The sequence below is a fragment of the Netta rufina genome (genome assembly GCF_964035555.1).
Source record: "Netta rufina genome assembly, chromosome: 2".
Classification (NCBI taxonomy): Eukaryota; Metazoa; Chordata; class Aves; order Anseriformes; family Anatidae; genus Netta; species Netta rufina.
Window position 1 is genome coordinate 26073944 of NC_140124.1, and position 25095 is coordinate 26099038.

The 25095-nt window shown below is 46.4% G+C and overlaps 2 protein-coding genes across 3 annotated transcripts in view; one reads left to right on the forward strand and one right to left on the reverse strand.

Annotated features, from left to right (window-relative positions):
• The window catches only part of PPP1R9A (protein phosphatase 1 regulatory subunit 9A), a 152278-nt gene extending 140526 nt beyond the window's left edge, over positions 1-11752 (forward strand). The window contains exons 17-19 of one of the 2 annotated variants that reach the window (XM_084282148.1): positions 2-121; positions 3245-3427; positions 4422-11752. In XM_084282148.1, coding sequence (XP_084138274.1) covers positions 2-121; positions 3245-3427; positions 4422-4634 — 516 coding nt within the window. In that variant the 3' untranslated portion in view covers positions 4635-11752. Of the gene's footprint in view, position 1; positions 122-3244; positions 3428-4421 lie in introns of those variants that run through there. The other variant, XR_014618206.1, reaches the window with a different exon arrangement.
• Positions 11753-11898: 146 nt separating this feature from the next.
• LOC311206640 (serum paraoxonase/arylesterase 2) lies at positions 11899-24552 on the reverse strand. The gene is made up of 9 exons (XM_084282149.1): positions 24421-24552; positions 21758-21828; positions 17890-17945; positions 16770-16935; positions 15590-15716; positions 14699-14899; positions 13964-14045; positions 13306-13434; positions 11899-12558 (listed from the first exon to the last, which is right to left on the reverse strand). The coding sequence occupies exons 1-9, from the start codon at positions 24492-24494 to the stop codon at positions 12400-12402; spliced, it is 1065 nt and encodes a 354-aa protein (XP_084138275.1). The 5' UTR covers positions 24495-24552; the 3' UTR covers positions 11899-12399.
• Positions 24553-25095: the final 543 nt, after the last annotated feature.

Below are 25095 nucleotides of genomic sequence, written 5' to 3' on the forward strand. Positions count from 1 at the left end.
GAATTTTGCGTTCAACGATGACTTCAGCCCCAGCAGCACAAGTTCAGCTGATCTGAGTGGTTTAGGAGCAGAGCCTAAAACCCCAGGTTTCTCACACTCCTTAGCACTGTCATCGGATGAGGTATGTTGATGAAATTGTTTAAGATGGGAAATAGTCATTTTCTTTGTCCTGTGGCATTTTTCTTGATAATTGCTGAAATAATGAAGGGATTTTTTTAGGCAGTAGAAGGGGAGAAGGAAATTAATCTTGGTTTCTAGATTATATTTTATATAGATTATATTTTGTTGCTGCTATGATGATTATTTTAAATAAAGGTCCTATGGTCTTATCATAGGATTGTTATGTGGTATTGTAAAATGCAGTTGGTTTCCTAAGAGATGTTCCATCCTCACGTATTTCAATACACTTTCCCTACATTCTGAATATGTATATGTGGACCTATATGTACATATACTAAAAAAGACATAGTTGAGACAGTTTTGAGATAATAAAGGTACAGTATAACTGGATAAATACGGTTGAAATGTATGGTACCTTCACCTAGACTAATTTTACCCTAATACATTAAAATACTAATGACCTGTACATGCAGCTATTGTGTATTCCTGTACCTGCCTGTGTATGCAGTGATTAGAATGTGTATGTTAATCCAGTTTGCCTTCTCTTTGTGCTTGCTCTGCACATACACAGTGGATTTGAGCTCAGTTCATCAAACTAGATGTTTGAACAGTGATAATGCAAAAAAGCATTCCTATCTCCATAAATTGGTAACAGAATTGAATGGAATATAATATATTGAAAACACATTTCTGTGATTCTGTTTTTTGTCTCAATTGTCAGTGAAGCTGTGCAATTTGACAGTAGCTGACAATGTGTCCTGTGGACTCGAGAAACCTGCTCTTTTGTTCTCTTATAAACACTCATTACGAACTTAATATTTCCCACTTCAGATTTGAACCAGGGTTTTCTCTAGAGAGGAGGAACTTTAAGCATCTCTGCCTTTTTTTTTTTTTTTTTTTTTTTCTCCTTAATGACAGTAGTTAAGTTGTGCTATTACTGCTGGCATGCTTTGCATAGGTTTAAAGAACTAAAGCCATTCCATGCCAACATCATTTGCCAAAATGGAAGTCTGCAAGACCAACCATTCTGTAGAGGTTACTTACTGCAGATAATAAAGGGCAACAGTTTTTAAGAATCACAGGAGAGGGGTAGACAGGAATCTGTATATTCTTCGAATTACTGAAAAGAGCAAAGAGATCATTAACACTTTCTTTAGTATTAATACTATCTTGATAATACAATTCATTATTTTATCATTTTTCCTTCGAGTTATATTATGTATTTGATTGTGATAATGCCCAGTAGCGCTGAATTAAAAATTGGAGAATGTTTTCATTTGGCTTGTTCGATTTTCTACTTCAAAAATTCCAAGTCCGAACAGGTCTGTAAAAACAAAAGTGTTTTCTCCATCCTCTGCAGTGTCCCAAGTTGCAGCCTGTGAATAAGACAGCAAGGTCAGTGAGAGCTGCAGGGGAAAGCTGTGCAGCCACCCTCACAGGGATTAGGCTGCCATTGCTCTTGAACCCACTGTGGTGCATTGCTGACAGCACTCCTTCGCTCAGGCTTCTTGGGCAGATTGACATAATTATTTGAAGGAGACAAAACAACTAAAGGAGAGGGTCAGGAGGGAGCCCTGGGCCTGTGTTTTATGGTCCTCTCACTAAGGAGTTTTCGCTCTTGCAATTGGAGCCATCAGGCAAGGGCCCATTGATTCCAGTGTGTCAAGACCAGGAGCTCAAGGGGTTTCACGGGCACGATCTCAGGCTTAAGGCTTAGCTGCCAAACCATGTGTGTGCTGAGCTTTCAACATAATCTCTCTGCTTCTGGAAATAATTTTCTTTTAAAGAAATCTCTTTGTTTTTTGAGTAGCCATATCTGTTTGCAAATCTTGGTGCTGCCCTTGCCCAAACTTTTACATGCTGTTACATGTTCTGTATTTTGTTTCTATAATGCTTTTCTTTCCCATTTCTTTGTTGCTCCCTCACTCAGAGCCTGGATATGATTGATGATGAGGTGAGATACCAGTGTGCTGTTGTGGTGAACTGTGTGACCATCGCGTGGCAATGTGTCGTCTCATTTGCAGATTTGCATTTCTTGTTTTACCGTGTCGTGTGGCAAAGCCCCTCATTCCAGCACAACACGCAGTTGTCACTGCTTCTTCTCGCGTCATCTTCAGTTCCTCTCTCCTCTCACGGCCATGGCAAAGTGCAGTTTTTGTGTGTGTTGGAAGGGGAAGGAGGGTCCGTGTCAGAGCACATCCTCCAGGCCTAGCATCAGCAGAACAGAGCTTCTGCTGGCTACACGAGGAGGAAAAGACAGAGATTAAACCCTTATCTTCCTGTCCCTGTGAGATGGGTGGCCAGAAGCTGAAGGAGCTCCCAGCATCGTCTAACCCAGTGGAAAAGCTGCAGGAACAGGAGGCAGCTGCTGCAGCCCAGAGCAGCTGCTTTGCTGACCGGGGCTTGAACAGAGCAGCTTTTGTCTCAGGCCCCACCGTCATACCCTGGGTGGAAGAAAGTGGCAGAGAGGGGGCATGGGGGGGGCTAAAGCAGCTGAAACCCACCTGCCCCTCCTGGTGCCGTGTCTGTGCTCTCCTCTGCAGCACAGGCAGGGCTGTGGGATCACTGTGTGTTCCTTACCACCCCTCTGTGTCATCCCATAGTCCTCCATGGGTAGCACATCGGTCTCGCTAGCTGTTTGGTGTCACCGCTTTGAACTTTAGAATGGTTTTCTGAGTTGTTTTTTTTTTTTTTTTTTTCCTGAATTTCCAGTTTTATAGCTTAAACACAGCACAAAGATCAGTGAATGTGCCTAGGAAGTGGGATGCAGAATTCACTGCATCCGTTACAAACCTTGTAATTTGGGGAATAAACGTCTTGAGATGGCATAGGAGCGTACCTGTTTTAAACTGTGCCACCTGGACAGTTCAGTCCCTGCTTGGGTTAAAGGGAATGCCAGTTCATTTTTCTTGTTCTATTTATAAATAAAAAACTTTTTAGGTACCATGCATCAATTCTGGTATCTGGTTAGGTACAGAGGTAACACAGTGGCGTGAAGTTGTTATTATAGCAGTATAAAGATAGCACAGGCACCTCTGCTCTGATGTTGGTGGTTTGTACAGAAAAATGCTGTGTCTAGTCGGTGTTACCCTCTTAATAATAACGCAGCATGTTTTTGTCACAGATCCTGGATGATGGACAGTCTCCAAAACACAGTCAGTGCCAGAACCGGGCTGTTCAGGAGTGGAGTGTGCAGCAGGTTTCCCACTGGTTAATGAGCCTCAACCTTGAACAGTATGTGTCTGAGTTCAGTGCCCAAAACATTAACGGGGAGCATCTTCTTCAGCTGGATGGGAGTAAGCTCAAGGTAACTGCCTGACTGGACTTAAGGGGTAACTGTATTATTTGTTGTCACTGGAGATAATCTTAAAGGAAGCAAGAATTCAGAGAAAAGGAAGAATCCAGAAAGCAGAGGACCCCATCTGTGGAGTGGTGATAGACTAGAATAATAAACAAGGAGTAGAAAGCTGCAGCAGCACTTGGAGAAATTCCCATGTGCACGTAGGTTCAGAAGCTCCAGAAACAGGGGGCATTTGCTGTGTGAAAACTCTGGGTGCGTGTCATGTACCCAAACTTGCATGCACGAATCATACGGTAGCATGTATAAGTGGTATTTGCATGCGTGTATTTCTCATCCAGCTCTGTTCTACAAAAAGGCAATTCAGAGAAGATTGTGAATAGAAATGCATCAGGAGTAGCAACTGTAAAATGTTTTACTGTGATACTGGAGGCAAACGCTAGGTACCAGTTGTACTCTCTTGGAGCTAAATACAGTTCTGATGTATAAAGTATGCATTGGTTCTTGTAGTGAAAATATGAGCTTAGTGTTGTCTGGAATAACTGTAGGAAGGAGTTGTGGGAGGCTCAGCATATCTGAGAGTCAAAGTTTGGTGTTTCTGAAATTTCACTAACTCCAGGGTTTTTAGAAGGCAGCAAGAGAACTTCTGACTAAGACATAGCCATGAGAATTGGGAAATCTTGTTCTGCATAGACTTTGATGGCTTCAGGCAAAAGCTTTAATATTTCTTTGTCTCGTTTGATCAAAGGAATGAGTGTAACAGAATTTTGGTTACAATGAGATCTAATTTTTTAATATTGTACAAGTGGAAAGCATGGAAAGTAGTACAGGTGTAAAAAGTTATTACTTTCACTTCAGTAATGTATCTGACTGTATCTCAAATTTGCTTAGTTGTGGCAGTCTTCTACCTGAGAAGATTTATTATTAGAATATGATAAATTTGGTGATAAATTAAGCAATATGAATATATCTTTCTTTTTTAATTTTGTTTTCCCCATCTCAGGCTCTTGGTATGACATCTTCCCAGGACAGAGCAATCATTAAAAAAAAGCTAAAGGAAATGAAAGCATCCCTGGAGAAAGCTCGCAAAGCTCAAGAGAAAATGGAAAAGCAAAGGGAAAAGCTTCGGAAGAAGGAACAAGAGCAACTGCAGAGGAAATCGAAGAAAACAGACAAGTGTTCATCAGATGCAACAGAGGGCACTAATGAGCAGTGATGAGCAGAAGTGCTGCTGAGTTAGTAACCTGGAGGCACTTCGGGGGAAGAGAAACTCCTATCCGCTCTGTTGCCCCTCCAGCTTTCTTGCATCCATTACATGAGTGTGCACAGAGAAACGGGGCTATAAATAGGACGACTAGGGAACTTTATATCGTGTAGTTTTATTTTCCCCCATATCCAGCTCACGCGCGTTGTTGTTGCCATGTTAAACAGCCCCAGCCCCTCGGTTCGTTTTGTTGTTGTGGACAACTAACAGATTCCATATTCGTGTGGCGGTGTTTCCTTCCAAACTACTCTTTTCTATTGAGCTCTGTGTGTTTGGTCACTTCAATAACCAGCATGATGCTGAGGAGCATGGTCCACTGCTTCCCCTCTTCTGACCAGGATGGCCAGTCAAAGCGATCAGTGAACGCTTCTTCAGCTGGGTACAAGGAGTCATCCTCTGCCTGGTAGGAGCTGACCTGACTTTCTGACTGAACTTCAGCTTCTCTGCTGGGTTTGGATACTCAGTTCCGTCTACTGGAGTAAGTTTCAGCTTGCATCAGTACCTTGAAGCGACGCTGCTCTGGAAACACAACTGTTCAGTGACTTCTTAATATACACTGGAGATAAAGACAGGAGAGTTGACATCCCCCCTGGGTAAAAGACAGGAGGTGAAACTCTTTCTGTTAACTGTACAATAGTTAATCCAGGAAGGAGGCAAAGCCTTAAATGATTATGTGGGTTTACACAGAAATCTGAGGATAACATTTATCCTTTAGGTATCTGAGCAAGGATGAATTTCTAACTAGAGCACAGCATATAGATCTGTATAAATTTCTTTGTGCTCCCAGTGTGTAGGCAACTTTCTTATAGCACACTCCGCTTTCTTTTTCATGTATTTTGAACAGGAAACTGGGCTTATTTTGTTTTGTTTTTTATTTTTTTCCAAGAAAAACACCACATTATCAGATGCATTCTCCAATAAGTATTGGAAGTGTAAGTTTTGTGCTGTGCTGTTATGAAGCTGTCATTGGAAACATTTTCAGAGTCTGCTAAAGACTTTCAGTTTTTACAGAAGTGCACTTTAAGAAGAGGAAGAAGAGGGATTCTGGCTAAAATTAAATTCAGTACATTTCTGTTAGGATCAATGCTGCCCTGGAGGTGAAGGTTACTAAATCCAAAGCTGCCATGTATTAACTGTTTTTATTAATGTGTTTAAAGAATATCCCTAATGAAACAAGAATTTTGAAGCGTAGACTGTAGAGTATTTGGATGGTTTAACAGTGGTCTTGTTACATATGTCAGAGGTTTCTATTATCCCAGTCTGTGAGTCCATTGGCGAAGCCTGCTGAGTAGTTTTGACTATGACACAAGCAGTGGATAATGTTACTGCCTCTTAAGAGCAGCATTAAAATATTCAGTATTTCTTGAAAGGAATGGAAAGACAACCGGCAAATATCTACAGCAAGAAGCTGAAGGTGTTATATGTGTTATATTACTGCTCTTAGTCAAAGCTAAGGATGCAGCAGTGTCTGTATTTGAAAAGCATCACTTTCCTTTTGTGCATCCTGCAAGTTGCAGTCTCCATCTAGTTAGTCATGTTAACATGTGAATTGTTTAAGACGTCGATGCACACTTACAAATTTGAGCATTACAATTGCTGGCCTAAAAAATGCCAACACTGAATTCTTTGGAAGAAAATGTTTGTTTAGTTTGGCTTCTCTTCTGCTCTATACTTTATGACATTCAGATCTGCGTCTGTCGAGTTCTCTGAAGTTCAGATTTGAAACAGTTGGGGTGCAATGTTTAGAGTTAAATGCCTTTGATCATAATAATTTCTATGATGTGTAAAATGCTCTGTCAACTGACAGAGCCTAGTTCATTCAAAACTAATACACAACAGATCTATTTAGTCTTAGCTTTATTTTTCCTTCCAAATCCAATTTCTACAAGTTTCTGATGTATGCTCTATTCAAATACAAAAATGAAATTACCGTAAGAGATACTTCATAATATTTCTAAAGGCTTGTGATATTTTTCTTGAGATAAACCACTGGCAAAAAAATATACCTGCTAACAAGAATTCCACGTTGAAATGAATCTTTCTGCACTCTTCGCTGGAGAAAAAATATACAGATGTTTAATAGCCTCATAAAACTCACATTCTGTTATTTTAGGAGGTTTTGAATTTATATTCAAGAGAAGTTATCTGGAAGAAACTGGAAATTTAATATTTTAAATACAATGTTGATAAAATGCATTTGATGATTTTAAATTATGTTTACATTATAATGTTTAAGTGGTTGTATGCAGTAATCTGTGGTGGTGTTCCTGTTCTGTGTTCTCTGTTTTCCTAGGAACCTGAGCAGACTGCTCAGCATTACACACTTTGAGTTTTCCCTCTTGCTGCCTAGAACAGTCTCTCATTAATTTCTTTGTAAATCAAGCTCTTACTCTGCAGAATAACTAATTTGACTTAAGTCCTTTAGGTATTCGGTGGGTTTTATTGCTTTGTGCTAATTTCACTTTGCTAGTCTCTGATTAAAAAAAACAAAAAATCTAACTTAAAAAGCAGTAGCTTTAATTTAAAATAAAACCATAAATGCGTATTGATCAACACATAAAAAACAAACCAAGCAACGTCAAGAGTTTGTTCCTCTTTCTGTGCTAATAGATTTATGCAGTTCCTTTTATTAAGTATGGTAACATTTTGGGGACATACAGAAATGTCACCAGATTACAGACATGAACACCGGTGCAGTTTGAAACTTGTATTCCTGTTCTCTAGGATCTTTAAAGTTGCATTGCATTCCCTCCCCTTGTGTTGTGTAATGACATACACGAAGCAGAAGATGAGGATGTCTCATCACTGTCAACTTAATTTCCTGTACACCAGTGCTAAGTCAGCCTAATGGTTTGTGTGTGTGTGTAATAAGAAGAGACAAATGCTCCACGCTAAATGACTGGAAAGAGTTTTTCTTTGGGCGTACCACCTGCAGATGTAACTGTAGCCTACTTTTGCCTGTTTATTTCTGGAGTTAGAGCCGCTCTGGATGTGCTGACTTCAGAGAGCTGTGCAGGCAGCTTGGCGTTAGCCGCGTCCCTGGGTCAGCTGCCCAGGGGGGTGACGCAGCTGCCCGGAGAAGTTGGATTCTGCAAGGTGAGGCCACCTCTGTGAGCTCTGGCTGTGCTTACCTTGCTGCACCTTGATGGTCTGCAAACGTGCATGGACAGAGCCTGGCAGGGAGCTGGCACAGCCCGCAGTGCAGAAGGGAGTTAGCTGGATGGGGAGCTTTGGAAAGGAGCCTCCTGAGCTGCTACCCCTCCACCTTCTGGCTCACGTGCTGGCAAACAAGGAGTGGGCGATGTTGTGTAGCGATTTTGGAGAGTTCATTCAGCTCCATGTAAAGCCAGGGAAAGAAATGCCACTTGTTACTAGTGCAGAAGCCAGTTGTACAGTAGGAAGGAGAAGGATCATTACTTAGTTGTGCATGGCCAAGAAGTGCCACTGTGGGCACCATCGCGTCACTGAGAACCAGAACGAAGTCTTTGCACACAGGCGTGGCTCCTTAAAGACCCTGCAGTGCAGCCCGTACTGTTTATCAGTGCTGAAAATTAAGGGAAGCTTGCAGGAATGAAGTCGTGTGTTAATTGTTTAGCCATGTGTTTACAGAGGAAAAACAAAACCCGACCATGGCTCTTTTTAGGTGTGGCCACTTCCCCTGCGGTATCATCAAACCCAGTGGCGGAGGGGCTGACCCTTTTGGTTGCAGTTCCCTCATTCCATGCTCTCCCTCACTGTAAAACCTCAGGAAACCTGTGCCGTGGGCCAAAACGCTGAAAATAAATAAATAAATAAGCGTTTGAAAGAAGCAGGCACATGCTTAATTAACTTGTAAGTCCTTATCAGGTGAGTTGGGCAAAGTGCACGGAGGAGTTGAACAGTTTGGCTTCAGTTTCGTTTTGGTAGTGGCTGAAAATAAGGAAATTAATTGGTCTTTCTAGAAATGAAACGTTCGGGTTGTTTGTGGCTTGATTCCTCTTGAAATAGGTGCACGTGGGGTTGTGTGTGTAGGCACAAGTCCTTCCATCACTATCCATGCAGGCCCCGCTGCATGGAGGTCGGCAGCGGCTGCCTGGGAGCCGTGGGGCTGGGGGAGATGTGGAGGAGTGAAGCCCTCGCCCTGAGCTTCCCTTGTGTTTTTTGTAGGGTCTCCAGTATTTTGCAGATGGAGAGATTTTGGAGTTCTGTTAAAACCATCCCCACGGTGCTCCTCCGGAGGTCTTCCCATGTGTTGGCCTCGGGGTGGTTTTGTGGGGAGGGGGAGCTTGGCAGGACTGATGTGTCCGTGTTACTATTCTGGGAAGAAAAACCCGTTTTTGTATTTTCTAAACCTGACTTTGGGTTCTGTTGGCGCACTTTCGGCAGCTCGTTTCTGAGCGGGGCTGTGCGTGACCCCCACCGTGACGTGCCCAGGCATCGCAGTTGACAGCGGGATGGCACGGTCCCTTTCGTTGACCTCCTCCGCGTGTCTCACTGTAGCTTCTCCACCCGTAGGACTGTGACTTTTCAGAGCTGTGACACCACCACCGTGACACTGAGCCCTCCAATCCCTCATTACAAAGCGCGTTTTCTGTCCCTAAGGGGCGGTGGGACCGGTGCTTCTGCCGCAGGCGTGAGGAGATGGTTTGACAGAGGTGGGTCTAAAATGCACTGTGCTCACTGTAAAAATTGGCTTCTTACGTTGTTTCCTTTTCTATGGTTGAAGAGGTGGTTGCGCTTCAGATTTTTTCCTTTTTCTGTTGTTTTTTAAAGAGGTTAAATGTATACGAAGTGCATGTTGATCCTGAACTTTTTGTTTGTACATCTTGGTGTCTAATCATCTGCATGAAAGACGCAGTAGTGCCATGTCTGAGCTTGTTCCCTTGTGCTTGGTTAATACGAACTTCTATAGATTGTTGAGTTTTCCCCGAAAACAATTTTCTTTAATATTTCGTTATTTGGAGACATCAAAACAAAACATCATGGTGGCCCTTTGTTTTCTTACAGTTTAAATACCAACAACAAAGCCTCGTGGTTTGAAGTTAATTTGTTAGTGTAAATAAATTTCTTGCCAATGAGTATTATTGTTGTTAGACAACGAATGCAATAAAATGAGAAATCCTGAATCTTTATTAGAATCTGTGCCGAGTCCTCACTTCCCTGCCCAGCTGTTGGCTGTTTTGGGACACAATCACTGATAGGCATGGGGGGCAGCTGCTGCTACACGTGCCGGGTTGGCAGCGGGGGGAGCCTTGCCCCACTCGCTCCTTCCTCCCTTTTGCTCGCTGCCGAAGATCGCTTTAATCCCAGCTCCTGGCCAGAGGGCTGTGGTTCCCAGGCATCAGCTTGGATCGTGTACAGTCTGTAATTATGTTAAATTAGGTTTAAAAAATAGGGTAGGGAAAGGTAACGGCCTTTTTTTCTGAATATGCAGATGAAATGTACATCCAGTCTTGCAGGTGGACATACAAATAGGCTGCCTTCACACTGATGCTGGCCGATGTTTGTCTTTAAACCTGCGTTAGTTTTGGTGCACTGAACGTGTTATTCTCAAGTGTAGGTTGGCTGTAGTGGACGTTCTACATAGCCAAAGTACAGCTCATCTGCTGGACATGGTAACAAGTCTGTTATTTTATTTATTCTATTTTATTAAAGCATTAAATTAGGAGGGCACTGACTGTCCAATCTGTCTAGTGACTCCAGTCCCTGGGATTTACATCTGGCTGAATCTAGGCCAAGTACTCAGCCCTTAATCTGATGGGAAGCCTCCTAACCCAGGCTGGGTTTCCCCGTGGCTAAATCACAAATGTTTCCTTCTGCTGATACAGCCACCACCTGCAGGAAGATAAAAGCATCCCCAACCCATGAACCAGATGAACTTAGTTAAAATAGGTGCGTTACAGCACTGAGGCTCTAAGTCCAAAACTTGCATCTGCTCAGCAGCATCCTGAGCCTGCAGCCTGAGCCTGCAGGGTTGGGTTTGGGGTCGTTAGAGTTAGCATAAATGTAGTCCCAAAACAGTGACTAGTCGGTGTTTCAGCTCTGTTACCACCACTGCTTCAAACTTGAGAACAAAGAGTGACACAAACAAAGTAATTATTTTAAAGTTAGCTCAGGATGCTGGTGGCTAATCACTAGTGAGTTAATAGCCCAGCCTCTCTTTATTGTGCGCCCTTCCTTCGGATCAGTCCTGCTGCTTTGCTTCGGGAACACCGTGTGTTCCTCAGCGCTGGAAGGGGCCGCAGGTCCCTGCAGGAAAGCACGCCGCTTCCCAGGGAAACTGAAAATATCCTGCGGGGAGAGCAATCGCAAAGGAAGGCACAGCAAAGGCAGAGCTGCGGTAAACGGCATTGCTGAGCACGTGGTGCTGCTGGCTGGTGCTAAAGCCGAGTCCTGCAAAGAGCGAGACAGAAGCTGTCCTCATCTGGGGCCCGTTCTGTGCAGTAGAGGGGCACTTGATCAGCCGTCTGCATGCTGTGGTGAGCAAACCACTTGAACCCCTGCTGCAGCTGGATGAGTCCCTGGTTTACCGAAGCCTCCACAGGCAGACAGCAGCCCCTGGGCAGCACTTGGCTCCCTGGGTTAGGGCCGGGCATTGCTGGAGAGGATCCGTGGGCACAGTCTGTGCGCCAGGAGACTGTGAGCAAAGGCAAGCTAAGGCAAGCAGAGCTCGCTCAGGGGCAGGCAGGCAAGCGGTGGTTCAGATGGCAGCTTGGCAGGAGCAGCGTCCTGCAGCGTGCGCTGCAAAGCACAGAAGTGACTTCCAGCTTCAGAGGACACTTAACTCTGTTTATTGAAAAGGATGAGCAACCAGCACCCTAAAAATATCAGTGGATGAAAACCCAGCTAGGTCCTTCAATGGCAGGGTACAACGCTGCTGGTACGTGCCGATGGGTGACTGTGAAATGGGGGCCCAGCACGCACCGAAATCAGCTCCGCACCGCCTGGAGCTCAGCACAGGACAGGCAGGAGCCACTTCGGGTGCCAGTCACTGTGGCAAAGCGCCCTCAAAGGCTCCCTGTGCTGTGACGGACAATAACAGCTACTGCGCTTTTCACTGGAGGTCTCTGGGACTGGTTTCCTGCTCATTAAGGAAAAAACAGCCTTCTTTAAGCCCCCTCCAGAAGGCTCAGTAAGAAACCACTCCAGAGTGATGCCCCCTCTTTTCTCAGCAGGATTAAGACTCATGAAAGTGAAGTAATGTTAGGAAATGGTTTAAAAGGGGAAGAGGGAAGAATTGAGCCTAAAATATCGTTTATTCTCCTTCCACTGATTTCTGAAGTGTTAGGGAAAGCCCGGATTAGGAAGGCTTAGAAAAAGAACCCCTAGCACAGTCCCTAGGAAAGGCCAGGGTCAGTGCCAAGAAAGCACACCAGACTGGTCGTTAGTAATTCTCATTAACAAAACCAATTTTCTCAGACAAAACCCAGAAGTCCAGTCACAACAGACAATTCGGAGTCTGACGGTTTCAGTCATTTGTCATCCGAACTTCTGCTTTACCCTCTGTTACTGTCGTCAGGCACTCCACTCTAAAGAGAAGCTGGTTTCTCACCTTCAGTTCCGCTTCCTTTACCGCTAGGTAAATCTCTCAGTCTGGAGAGGAAGGCTACAATGCATTTCCATGGCTCTGGTTAACGTTTATTGGAACAGTCTCATCCTTAGGAAATCTAGCACAAACTAGGTGAGTCCACGAGGAAATAAAATCCTTCCCCCTGCCGCAGCTCTTACCCGGGACCAGCTATAGCTCACAGTACAGGGCTCTGTGGAAGACGGTGCCGATGAGCAGCTTTCCACTGTGGACGGACGCCACCGAGCTGCCCTGCAGCACGGAGCCATCGTCCGCATACACGCGCGTCACCGCCGGCTCCTCCGAGAGGATGTTCTGGATGCGCAGGACCTGCCGGAGGAGGGGGAGACGTCTACTGAGAGTGCTGTGGGTGGAAATCCCCCCCGAGGGCAGAGGGACCTTAATTTAAATGAATTAGCTGGATCAGCTGCTGCGTACTGCAGCAGTTTCGCCCTGTGTTTTTTTTCCAGATAGAATGAACACCTGCCCACTATCCTAAATCTGCTGCTACCGAATGGGATAATTCTGACAAGTGTCTTACGGGGAGCTTCAGACAGCTCTAAAACCAAACGTCTGGCCATCAGCACCTCGTGCCCCACTGCAGGGCCTCGCTGGGTGCAGAGGGAAGGAGGACTGCAGTGTCACCTGCTGATGAGCAGCGCTTGCACAGACAAATCGTTCCAGAGAGAACGCTTCTGGCCCTGCTCTGCACTCAGTCAGTGCTTTCGTTTGGCAAAGAGGTGCTGGCTCAGTAATTAACACAGTTCATCAAAACCTGATTGCGCCGCCACAGCTGCACAGAAAGCAGCCTAAGGAGTCCAGACGGACTGAACTGCTAAGTGGAAATTATTCTGTTGTCTCCAAAGGGTCTGAATTGGTGTTTTGTAAACTGAGCGAGTGCTGCTCAGGTTTCCCATGTGAGGGCAGAAGCTCTCAGCTGGGAGCCAGCGTGGTCTTTGCCTTCAGAGAGGCCGGGCAGGCACTGTTTCTATGTTAAGTTAAACCAGGATGATTTGGACAATGCCACTTTCTGGCACAGACATAGCCCAGAGACCAGTGACATCTCCCAAAAGGCACCTCAGAGGCAGGAAGATTTTCTGGATCACTGTAGAACAGCTTCATCCCATTGGGATGACAGCCTGTCCAGATGTCCCCAGTGTCAGGGTCGACAGACAAGTTATCAAGGAGCGTGTCCAGCTGCAGCGTCTAACCAACACAGAGAGAAAGCAAGAAAAAGAGAGACAGTAAATCTATCAGAAGTCCTGGAAGCAAAGTATAAACCTGTCTTATTTGCAGTCATTATCAATAGGCTTATCCACGACTCTCATTGCACATAACCCGATTTCTTTTCATTCTCTCCTCCCCTAGGGCCATCTCCCCCCACCCAGTGTATTTTATCCCCTCCTCCGAGCTGGGAGCCTGCTCGCTGCTCTGGGCTTCCCCCTTCAGCTGCCTTCAAGCCATGCTCATGTTGGTTTTATTTGTGCTTGGTGGATTAACCCACGCTGCCCAAGGCAGCCTTCCACCATGGCTCCAGCAGCGCTCAGGATCCCTCTCTGCTGCTGGTGGGACCTGCTGGTGAAGACCTGCAGCTCTGCAGTGGGGCACCAACCCACGGCAGGAGCTGTTCCAGATCAAATATTCACATGTGAGCAGGCTGAGGGGTGAAGCCTCACGGGGACTAATCTGTCTGAAACCTGCACGTAGCCCTTTTTGGGGAACAGCAGCACCTTACCTTCACATGGGTTAAATTCCAATTAGCATGCTTTTCCATAACATGGACTTTATGATCTAATATATCTGCAACATAGATGTACCTTCAAAAGAAAGCACCTCTTAGCAATGTGCACGAGTAAGCAGACCCCCAAGAACAGTCAGTTCCTCACGTGTAAACCCGGCTCTTCCTGCAAGGAATGCCAGCTCACAGTCCTCGCATAGTAATAGAAATTTCAAGCAGGCCAGAGGGCACTGAACCAAAGCCAGCCTGCTGAGACACTAATGGAGCTTCACACTGTGCCAATTCTTCCATTATGACACTGAACCAGGCCTTGGTTTGTCATATCCCCAGATCTATTTTTTTTTTTAATTTAAGGCCACCTGTCTAAGCCAGACGACTGGCTAGCACAGGGGTACAAACTTGAGGACTGTAGAGCATTTCCTCGCTTTCAGAAATTCTGCCCCATTGATCCTTGCAAGCAAGATGCACAACCTTCTGTATCAGCTGGTTAAAACGGAACAGCTTTTGCTCCAGTTGTACACAAACCACCACGCAGAGCAGGAAACACTGCCTGCAGTTAAAGACATTTGGCTTCTGTTCTACCAACCCTCTGCATCGCTTATGTTTTGCAGGTGGCACCTTGCCTTATATGAGCCGGTTTAGCCACTGACCACAGAGCTCCTGTGTGCCCAGAGTAGGATTTCAGGATTCTTGTGTCTGACTGAACAAAATCTGAGGCAAGGAGAAACTTACTTTTTATCAGGTGAAATGTTAATTCCATTGGCTGAATAAAAGTCAGCTGCTACTTCTTTAACTTCTTTTGGACTGTAGTAAACAACGTTTGACCAGGTTAAACCCAAGAACATCTCCAAGAACATCAAGATGAAGTCGGAGAAGTAGTGATCGTTGGTGGCATAGAAGCTGTCTGGCCCCATAGCCACTATATCATTCACACTGAAAAAAAAAAAAAAAAAAAAAAGAAAAAAAAGAGGGAAAATGAGAAAATGAAAAGAGGGAGAGGGAGAGGGAAAGGTAAACAGGTCCAGCACTATGCAGTGCTGAAACCTGACCAGGATGGCAGGACATAAACTGGAGATCTGGCTACCTGTCTACAAGCCCATAGAAATTTTTCTCTTTTTATTACATTCAGCTGGAAACCAGAAAAAAAAAAACAGTAGGAGTTGTGACAACTTTATCTTTCAGGCTACCTTTATCTTACAGTCAATTTGCATTAGTGCAGACCAAGAAAACTCTGCATGCAAAAATGAAAAAAGAAATAGCTAAAAGCATGCTTATTTTTACAACACCGCAAATTCAGACTAATAAAGTATCTGAAGATTGATATCTGCAATCAGCTGAGACTGGGTTACATGAGAGATGAAGTGAGTGCCAAACCAAGCTAATTCACTGGCATCAGTTGCAGTGGAGCTGACTAGTGATTTAGTGGTACAACTATTAAAAATCTCATTATAGAAGAGACTGAGGAACACAGTTTATAATGGTAAGGATAAGAAGTAATCAATAAGAGAAACCAGAAAGCTGATTAGAGAGAAAATATTTCGTATTAATAAGGCTCTAATACCAAAATCATCCTACATTGGATTTTACTGTTCTTCTGGGGAAGACTGCATTTGGCTCCAGTACCTTATCAGAAGGTCATGCCGAATGGTTTTCAGATGCACAAGAGAATTGTCATCTTCTACAAATTTAAACACTTCTACTGTGCTCTTCTGGTGCGGGTGATTCACAACAAAAAGGTACACGGTGTCATCTTAAAAGGAGAAAATGGAGAAAGGATGAATTTCACTAGATCGCTGCAACACTAGCATGGGACACTTTGGGTTTGGTTTTGGTGCTTTTCCCCCCTGGCTCTTCAGAAGCAGAATGACGAGTAACAAAGCAATACGGGATGCCTCTGCAACTGGATCCACATCTCCAGCTACGCTTTGACTGGGCTCACCCTGTGGAGCACAGCCATATAAACTAGATTTTTACATTTTTTACCAATGGAGAAATGAAGTAAGGGCACCATTTCTGTGCCCAGACCACTGGCTTTTGCAATCTGATGCCCTACAGTGACCAGGTATATGAAATAGCCACAGCTTGCTGGGAAGGAGGGCTGGAACCCTAGCAAATTTGAGCACTTTGGTTTATTTATGTCACCTGAGAAAACTGCCCTCAAGCCTTCTCTTGTACTCCCTGTAAAGCTGCAGTCTCTGCTGGTGAGACCCTAAATTATCTGCCAACCAACATCTCCAGTAGCGCTTCTCTAAAAGGGTACCTGCCTTCGGATGCAGGTGAAGCTGCAGGAATGAGTCTCTTTCTCTTAGCATTTGCTGGACTATTATTGCCTTGCTAAAAGCCTCAGTGAAAGGACGAGGAAAAAGAGAGGATGAAGAGTGTAAGGATCTTTTAGTGGTGGCCACGGCCTGTCACTGGAGAGCACTCACTGCCTCTTGTCTGCTCACTGCTAGTCCATGAAACATGTGTCTCCTGAAAGCCCTTGAACCCGAGGGTGAGACAGATGTAAACTGGCAAAATAAACCTTGTGTGGCTTTCAACTCTTCAAACATCTCTCATGCTTTCTTCCCTTTCAATATACAGGGCAGCTTTCTGTCTCAGACAGACTGAGACCACATGCAAAGGTGGTTGCTTCAGCAGCCGACCTCTAGAAAAGAACCCAAAAAGACCAAATGGCTGGAAACCTTTTTCTCCCCAGCCAAGTGCACGCAGGCTATTGGGACTCCAATGCAAGACTCCAGAGGGATTCCTGTTGCCCTTTAGGCTGAGATTTAATATCTTACCAGGTTAAAACTCTCTTTACCTTTGTCTATGTAAGTGCTGATCCCATGAGGGTTAAACGATGCCAGGTCAAACCCACGGCTGATCCTCAGTTCAACTGCTCTGGGCTTCTCTTCATTCAAATCCATCAAAAATATTTCACCTGGTTTGTCTGGCGCGAAGCTCTTTAGTCCTGGGTACTTCAAGCCCTGTAAAATCAAAATATAAGAAGTTGTTTCTGGATGAAAAGTAACAGGAGCACCGCAAGGCTGAAAACACTGCAGCCTTGTTCAGGCTTTGCAAGCGTGCATCAGCCTTGCCTTCTGCTCCCCCCATGCACCCTGAAGTCACAGGGCCGAGGGATCCACGCTGCTGGGGACAAGGCACCAGCTTCTACCACTGTGGTGGCACCCATCCTGGCTGGGACAGCCTTCTCCCTGCCTCTCCTCCCAGCTCCCCGTGTCCTCCTGCCACCACCGAGGTGCCACCAGCCCCACCACGGTGCCCAAAGGCTGTGCCAGACCTCAAGTGTTCCCATCAGCCAGCACCAAGCACAGCACCGGGGACAGAGGCACCCAGTGCGGCCAAACGCATCCAGCAGAAACGAACTAAAGCCGTGGTGCGTGGCAGTGCTGTGGCAGCTCACAATTTCTGCCATGCATTTTGCAATGATATTGTTCTCTGCGTGTCCCCAGAGCACATAATTCAAAACTAAATGGCTTTTGTTTTAGAAAATAATCCCTAGGCCTCCTGATTCCGAAGAAAAGCTTGAGAAACTATAGCCTAGAGGCCAGAAGAAACAATCAGGAACAACAAAATCAGCACACGAAATCTGTGTTTCGTGTGGACTTTTTAAAGATGACGGGGAGCTGACACACCTTTTCAACAAGGGGGAGGTTGGCATTTCAACATTTCAAGCAAGCAGCACGAAAGAAACTCAAGGTTACACAAGTGCAGTGGGATACAGGTGTGAGAGCCGCCACCAGCACTTCTGTGTTGAGAAAGGTACTTGCTCAAGCAGAAGGAAAGGGTGGTGAAGCCGACTCAAGACCAGGCTGATCCCAAGGAGCCAGCCAGGCGGGCAGAAGAGGAGCCCATGCTGCGGGTTTCACCTCTTCCCTCTGCAGACAGCCCCTGTGCAGAGAGGGAGCGCGGGCACTTACAGAGCTGATGAAAGCCAGGCCATTAGGAAGGATGTCGATGTCTTCCGAGCCCCTTTCTGCAAGAAAGAGATAAAACAACCTAAACATTCTCCGCTGAAAAAAAAACACACAACTTCCATTTAGCGCAATCCCAGCTCACACGAATGCCACTTTCTGGTGAAAGCGAATTGTGCACGCCGATCCTTGTGGCTGGGCTGGGACCCTTCGTTAAGATGAACAGCCAAATATTTAGTTAAAGCTCTCAACTGGCTGAGAACCTGCTCTAACAGCTGTGGACTTGAATAATCAGACCATATTTTAACTGGGTAATTGCTTCCAGTATCGCCAGTTCCTGCAGCCCCTGCAATATTTTTCCCTGCTAAGAAAAAAAATAAAATAAAAGCCCTTCAGTAAGAGCACTACAGCAATTTCAGGCTTTGATCAAGTGCTCTCCACTGAGCTTTAGTCTGACTCAGGAGCACGTTTGCCATCCCCTCCTTTCAGTGCTCTCACCAAATCAGCTGCACCCCGTGGGTCACACCATCACACCTCCCCTGCCCCACATTATCCCGGCACACCGGGGCCACCCCAGCCTGGTGACTTCCCAAACCACATCCTGGGGCTGCCTGCAGCGGAGCAAGACACCAGGGTTGGTGACACAATGGGACTTTGGAGGCAGCGGGCACAGAGATGTTTAGAGCCTGCATTTCCCAACTAAAATTCTGAATTTTCAGCTCTACTGACGTGCTGGTTTAAGCAACAAGCTCCTTTTCTTTGCCCCAGCTCTTGGGCTCCACAAGCCTGGACCCATTTATAAAACGGGGCTGGTGGCAATTCCCCACTTGCTGGGATTGCTGCAAAGATAACATGGATAAATGTCAAGAGGCTCGTGGTGACATGAGCTAGACAGACAGCATTTGCTGGCAGACCACGCTGGTGAGCCAGCAAATAGTGTGAGGTGTAATTTACTTCCTCTGAAGAAGAGAAGAGAGACCACTGGCAGCGGATGGTTAAAAAGCACAAATTTGGGACGGGAGAGGAGCAAAGAGAGAGCGCTGCCCCGCTGCTTACAAATTGCAGAAGCACTCACTGCCGCCTAGGAACTGCAGAGCAAAGCAAATTCTGGGCGCTCCTGGGCTCCTGGCACGTGTGGCAGAGGGAGAGCACGGTTGGAAAAGCAGGAAAAAGCTCGCTCAGCAGCATCCTGCAGGAGCTGGAGAGGGAGACGGAGCTGCGGGGGCCCCGGGAGGATGTGATGGGAGGGCTCTGCCCTCACCGGCACCTGCGGCAGAAGGGAGAGGAACTGACTTGTTAGGTGGCAAAAACAGATGGAGTTTGGGCAACACAGCTGGGCAACTGTGCCACGCCGAGGGCTTGTCCACCAGAATATCAGAATAGGTAGGGTTTTGGGTTTTTTTTAATCAAGATTCCAGGAAAAGTTGCTGTCTATCCTAGAAGCACGATTTATTCTGTTCTTTATCTCAGTACGCAGTGTTTTGCTGAGGCATCTAACAAAAAATGAGTGTTGTGTCCCAGAGGAAGCAACTAGCATGCCTGCGTCCCAGGAATCCTTCCAAAATGCACGTTTCTCCAGCAATTTATGCAGTCACTTCTTGAACTTCAGGAATTACTTCAGGGCATATGGTTAGCTTACTATAAACCAGCAACATGATTAGACACCCATAAAATTCAGAAGACAGTGTTTATTCAACAAATCCATCCCTTTCTGCGTATTTGTGAATGAGATTTAGGATGAGCTACAAGGTTGTTTTTTTGTTTCTTTGCTCAATGTTTGCATCTTTGCTTAGATTGCACAATATTTGAAAAGCTGAACAGATCGAAGTCTTAAAAAAGAGAGAGAAAGCAGGATGAAGTTGTGCAGAAATAAAAGGGTCCACTAGAGAATTTTTTCATTGCTTCCCTTTCTACTGACACATTGCTTTTCAAGTAATTACGATAGACTGCACCAGATGCCTCTGTTTCTATGCACAGGGTGGATAGTTGACAATTGTTTTGCTCAGAGCTGACCCAGCTCATTACCTATGTCCCAAATAAGAGGCCACGAGGACTATTTTAAAGAATAAAATAAAGACAGACTGTTTATTCAATGTATCATAGAATTTTAAAGGAAAAAGGCCCGGGAGGACCAAGATGCAGAGGTACAAAGACAACTTAAACAAAGCCACCCACGTGAGCAAACTTACAGATCTGGGCAAAAGCCCTGGTTCGAATAGTGCTACCTGTGCAGCATCTTGATGCTAGGGCTCCTCAGTGTCCCTGAGTAATTCAGCCCTCCCAGTCACATGAAATGAATTACCGAAGATGTTTGCATGGACATGCAAACCTGTAAATCTGCAGCAACCCTTTGTTGTTTCTATTTCCACCATACCGGACCTGCCAAGCTAGCTTTGTCTTTTGATTTTTCTCAGAGCAGCAAACGACAGAGTGGAGCCAAGGCGTGGCACACAGCTCCGTGTGAAGGGCTGGTGTTTTAGGAGCCCGGGGAGAAGCAGAAATGGAGATCTGTAAATTGATCTGCTGCAGCCTCCAAGGAGGGCTGGGTTCTCAGAATTCACCTAATCCCCATGTAAATGTCAGGCACCAAAAATGAGATATTGTTTGGAAATTAAACTGAACAACGGCTGTGATTTCCAGCTCTATTTCTTTCCTCAACAGAGCATTTTGCAAAGGTCTTGTAAAATAGAGATAGTGATGTACTTAAAATAATTACTCAGAAGTGATGTATATACAGATCACCATCAAACAAGCACTATCCTGAGTCTTGTTTGAGTAAATTACAGCTCAGTCTTGAAGAGTTGGAAAGTTTTTTTCAATTGCAATTTCTAAGGATTTCTTCTGCATGTAACCCCAGGCAAAGGAACTCTGTATACACTCACTCGTTGCAGTAATGTGACTTTACAAAGATGTTCCTGACGTGAGGAAGAAGCAAGACTGACAAAATCAACACAGTGACTCAGCAAGCTGAAAGGTGAGGCTCTTAAGCTTCATCCAAAGACTTTATTACCCATGCAAAATATACGGAAATTTCAACAGAATGTAAGACATTTCTGAAAATAGTAAGGAAGGGGGAAAAAGAAGCCATTTAGGCTCTGTTAAGTTCAAAAAGTAGAATCTGGGGGGAAGGGAGATGGACGGCGTGTTTAAAGTTGTCAGTTTTATACTCGGGTTGTCCAAAAGGGAGAAGGAAAAAAAAGTTAGAAGCATTCCCATGTGTTAAACACGTGACCTGAAGGACAAAGTCAACATTCCAGCTGCTCTGTTGAACCTCTTCACAAACCAGACTAAGATGACAAATATGACCCCTTGGTCTTTGAAACCACACAGCCACTTTGTGCGACTGCGCTGAGCTCTGCCGTTTGCACTGAGCCGTACCAATCCTCTTCTAAAAGTCCCCAAAACAAGGAGCTGAGCCAGGGGGTGGCATGGAGCTGGTGGGCAGCTCCTCCACCACATGCCTGTGGTGTTGTTTGAAGGCTTCCACCCTCGCAGCATGGCCCATCTTAAAGCTGTCACCAGCTGACAGCCACCTGAAGGCACCTGCCCCACCAGCCAGCTCCCCCTCATCCGAATGCCAAATAAACTCAGTGACTTAGCAGAGGAGCCGCGTATGCAAGGTACTTGTTATCCAAATAAATTAAAAAAAGGAACAGAAGCTTTAAATACCGATGACAGAAAGTAGGATGCCAAACAAACTAATTTTCAGTATAATTTTCTCCCTGTGGCTTCTCCCTAGCTTGAAAGCCCAAGCAGCAAAGTGTGTCTGAAAGTCAAATGCACTTTCAGGATCAGGCTGAGAAGCTGGCTTTCACAACCTGCTTCAGAATAAAACCAGACAAAAGCAGTAGACTCGGCGTTTCTGAATACATACCAATCCCTTTTATGAGCTGGCAATTCGGGAGGGTTACGGGGTCGATTTCCCGTGCAGCATTGAGTCTGTTCCTGCAAGAGAAAAGGGTAGGTTGACAGCACACAGCCACTTCTAAAAAAAGCAACACTCCTTGTGTGTCTTTAGTTTATTGCCTGCCATATCTCAGTGATGAATCAGATGTAAATTACTGAATAAGCAAAACCCAGACCTGACAACAATTGCTCCAAACCACCACCGTGGTTACAGGCATCCAGAGATGAAATGATTCTCCTGAACGGAGTATCTCCAGGAGCTTGACCCACTTCAGGAGTTTCACAAGCTTTCAGGAGCTTGTGCCACCCACCACAGCTAAAATGACAAAATAACTCAAGGGTCAGCCACGCTTTCTTCAAGTTTCCGCCACCTAAGCACGGCAGCAGCCTGCAGTTAGGATCAGTGTTTCAGACGAGGAGAGGGCAACCTTCTACCCCAACCTCCAGCTACGTCTGGTGGCCAGGCCACCAGCAGCTACTTGCTCCATTTCTTATTCTACATCCAAAAGCAGCAGCAGTGCTGTTGCAAGGCAGGACTGCTCATGTCCTAACAAGTGGGAGTTGGAAGTAGGATTCTCAAGAATCATTTCCCTGTCCCTTCATCTTAAAAACCTTTTAGGCTAACATCTAATAATGCACCCTTCTTTGCATGCCTACTCTGCGGTCCTGTTGAGGATGTACTTGCTGCAAGCACAGGACATTCTGAATGCAAACATCCCACAGCAAAATCTAGCCACGTTTGCCCCTGGTGTCCCCTGCACAGCCCTCCCTGCCTTGGACTGATCATTTGCACTGCTGCTTGCCTGGAACTTTTCCCTTTCCCATTTGCAAGAGTTTTCCCCAAGCGGTCTGCGAGCCCCGCAGCACCCAAAGCACAGCAGGACTGCAGCCAGCAGCCAGGCAGAGCTGATGATATCCCGACGGCATTCCCAGGGAAACACTTTGTGAACTGGAATGAGAGTAATTCGAAAGGACGCTGGTCACAAGCCTACAGCACACACAGAGGCTTTTTCAAAATGTGTCAGTTTATCTAGCTCGGGCAGCCCCGGCTACTAAGCCAGATGGCCTAGATAGCGAGCTGGCCTTCCAAAAACACATCGGACGTGCAGACTGGGGGGGGATGCAGCTTCAAGAAAAGCAGGAGTTCTGCCAGCTGGTGCCACCCCAGTGCTTGGCACCTCTCCCCAGCCACCTCCTTGTTCCAGTTCCAGTCCTCCACCTCCTGTCCCGCTTTGTGAGACGCACACAGCGGGCATTCCCCCTCCTTGGGCAGCAGCCTGTTACATATTCAAAGCCCTCTCTCTCTTTCACTTCTCCTCTTCTCTCGACTAAGCAGTCCCAGAACTTTCCTCTTCCTGACAGGACTGAAAATCACCTCCAATTGCTGGTTTTGCTCCCAGTTCTCTCCAAACCGCCAGCATCTTCCTGCAAGCATGCTACTGCATTGAGCAGGACGCAAGCTGAGGGCTGTATCAGCACAGAGTGTTATCAAATAATAACGCTGTGTACATATATGAACAATAGATACTGGTCGTATAGATATTGTTCACATATATAAAATCCATATATGCCCGTATATACGTACATATAGGAACACTGTGTTCATGTATATATGGCCAATGTCATATATGTGTATTCTTCTGAGGAAACCAGTAACACAGTATAAATCATGCTCGGGTTTTATAAATTTGGTAAGGACTTTCTTCAAGGAAGAATTAGCAACTCCAAGTCGTCGACAGCAGAATCCGTGTCAGTTCAGTCAGTAACACACAAGAATTTCTTTCCCGCTGCGCGAGTCTTACTCAAGACCAGTCTGCAGCTATCAGCAACACAACAGATGCATAAACAAACCCGGTTTAAGAAGAATTAGGTCTGTAGGACTTGTAGCAGTTCTCCAAGCCTTATCTTTTGAGCATTTCAGGGATTTTGGTGTCACACCATGTACACACAATATACCCAAGGCACCCGAAGTGCAAAAAGGCTTTGCTGGATTCCTGCCTTCTGGGTGGGGGTGGGCAGCAGGGGAATTTGGGATTCCCACAGCTCTCCTCTGAGGGCTGTGCCTCCACGGTTGCAGGGCACGCCGTTATCAGCAGCCGCAGCTCCCTGCCTGTCTTAGGGCTGAAAACACCACTTGTAGGAAAACCCACCGAGCGCTACAGATGATGGGGGACCCTGCTTTTAGCAGGAGAGACGGCTCTACCCAATTCCCAATATTGCATTTGTTCTTGGGGCCGGGAGCGGGGCATCCCCACGGTCACTGCACGGTGCCAGCAGTTGTGGACGTAGCGCAAGGTGCACGCACACCTGTGCCTGGGGGGTCCTGAGTTTTGGGGGGCTGGCTGCAGGCAGTGCTCACCTCCTTCTGCAATTAGCGGCAATTACTGCAGGCGTACGGCTCAGAGAGCTGGAGGGCATAGCAGCATAGACACAATGGGCTGGAAGGGGCCTCTAAGACCACCCAACTCCAACCTCAGGACCACAGCGGTCCGCAGAGGTCAGAGGAGACCTCACCCACGCAGGGGCTGTGTCAAAACCAGAGGAAAACATCGCGGGGGCTCCCTTCCCTTCAGCCCCGCTCCCGGTGCCCCCGCTGCGGGGCCGCCCCCCGCGCCCCCGCCCGGCCCTCACCGAAAGGCCAGCAGCCGCTCCGCCGCCAGGGCCGCCGCCATCCCGAGCACAGCCACCGCCAGCAGCTTCCCCATGGCCGTTCCCCGAGCCCTGAGCCCTGAGCCCCGAGCCCCGAGCCCCGGCCACCTCCCAGCCCCGCTCTGCTCCGCCCCGGGACGGGACGGGACGGGCCTGGCTGCCCCGCTCCGCCCCGGGCCGCCCCTCGCAGCGCGGCGCTGCCCCGGGTGGGGAGCCTCTGCCCTCGGTCCTCGCGGGGATCCCTGAGCACCCACGTCTCATTTTCCCCCCTAAAGTGACTCCAGGTCTCAGTTTCCCCCCAAAAGTGACCCCACCTCCCATTTTCCCCCAAAGGGTGATGCTCACCCCACTCCCACCAGCATCTTTCTCCCCTTGCTCTCCTCCGGGGTCCCCACGCAGCAGGCTGCTCTTGCAGAGCTTTGGGGGTGCACGCCTTGCAGGGTGTATATGTTTATATATGTTAAAAAATAAACATACTGTGACCAATTGGGAGCATATTGTTCACTAGAGTAAAAAGGCTTCAATATCGCAGCCTGCTGCAGCACCACTTCTTTGGCATGTTATTTTTCATTTAGTTATTGACACCGCAGTTAAATTTGAAAAAGCACATACTACTTACTGCCTGTAGTGTCCCAAAAGTGGGTGCCATTCATCTGA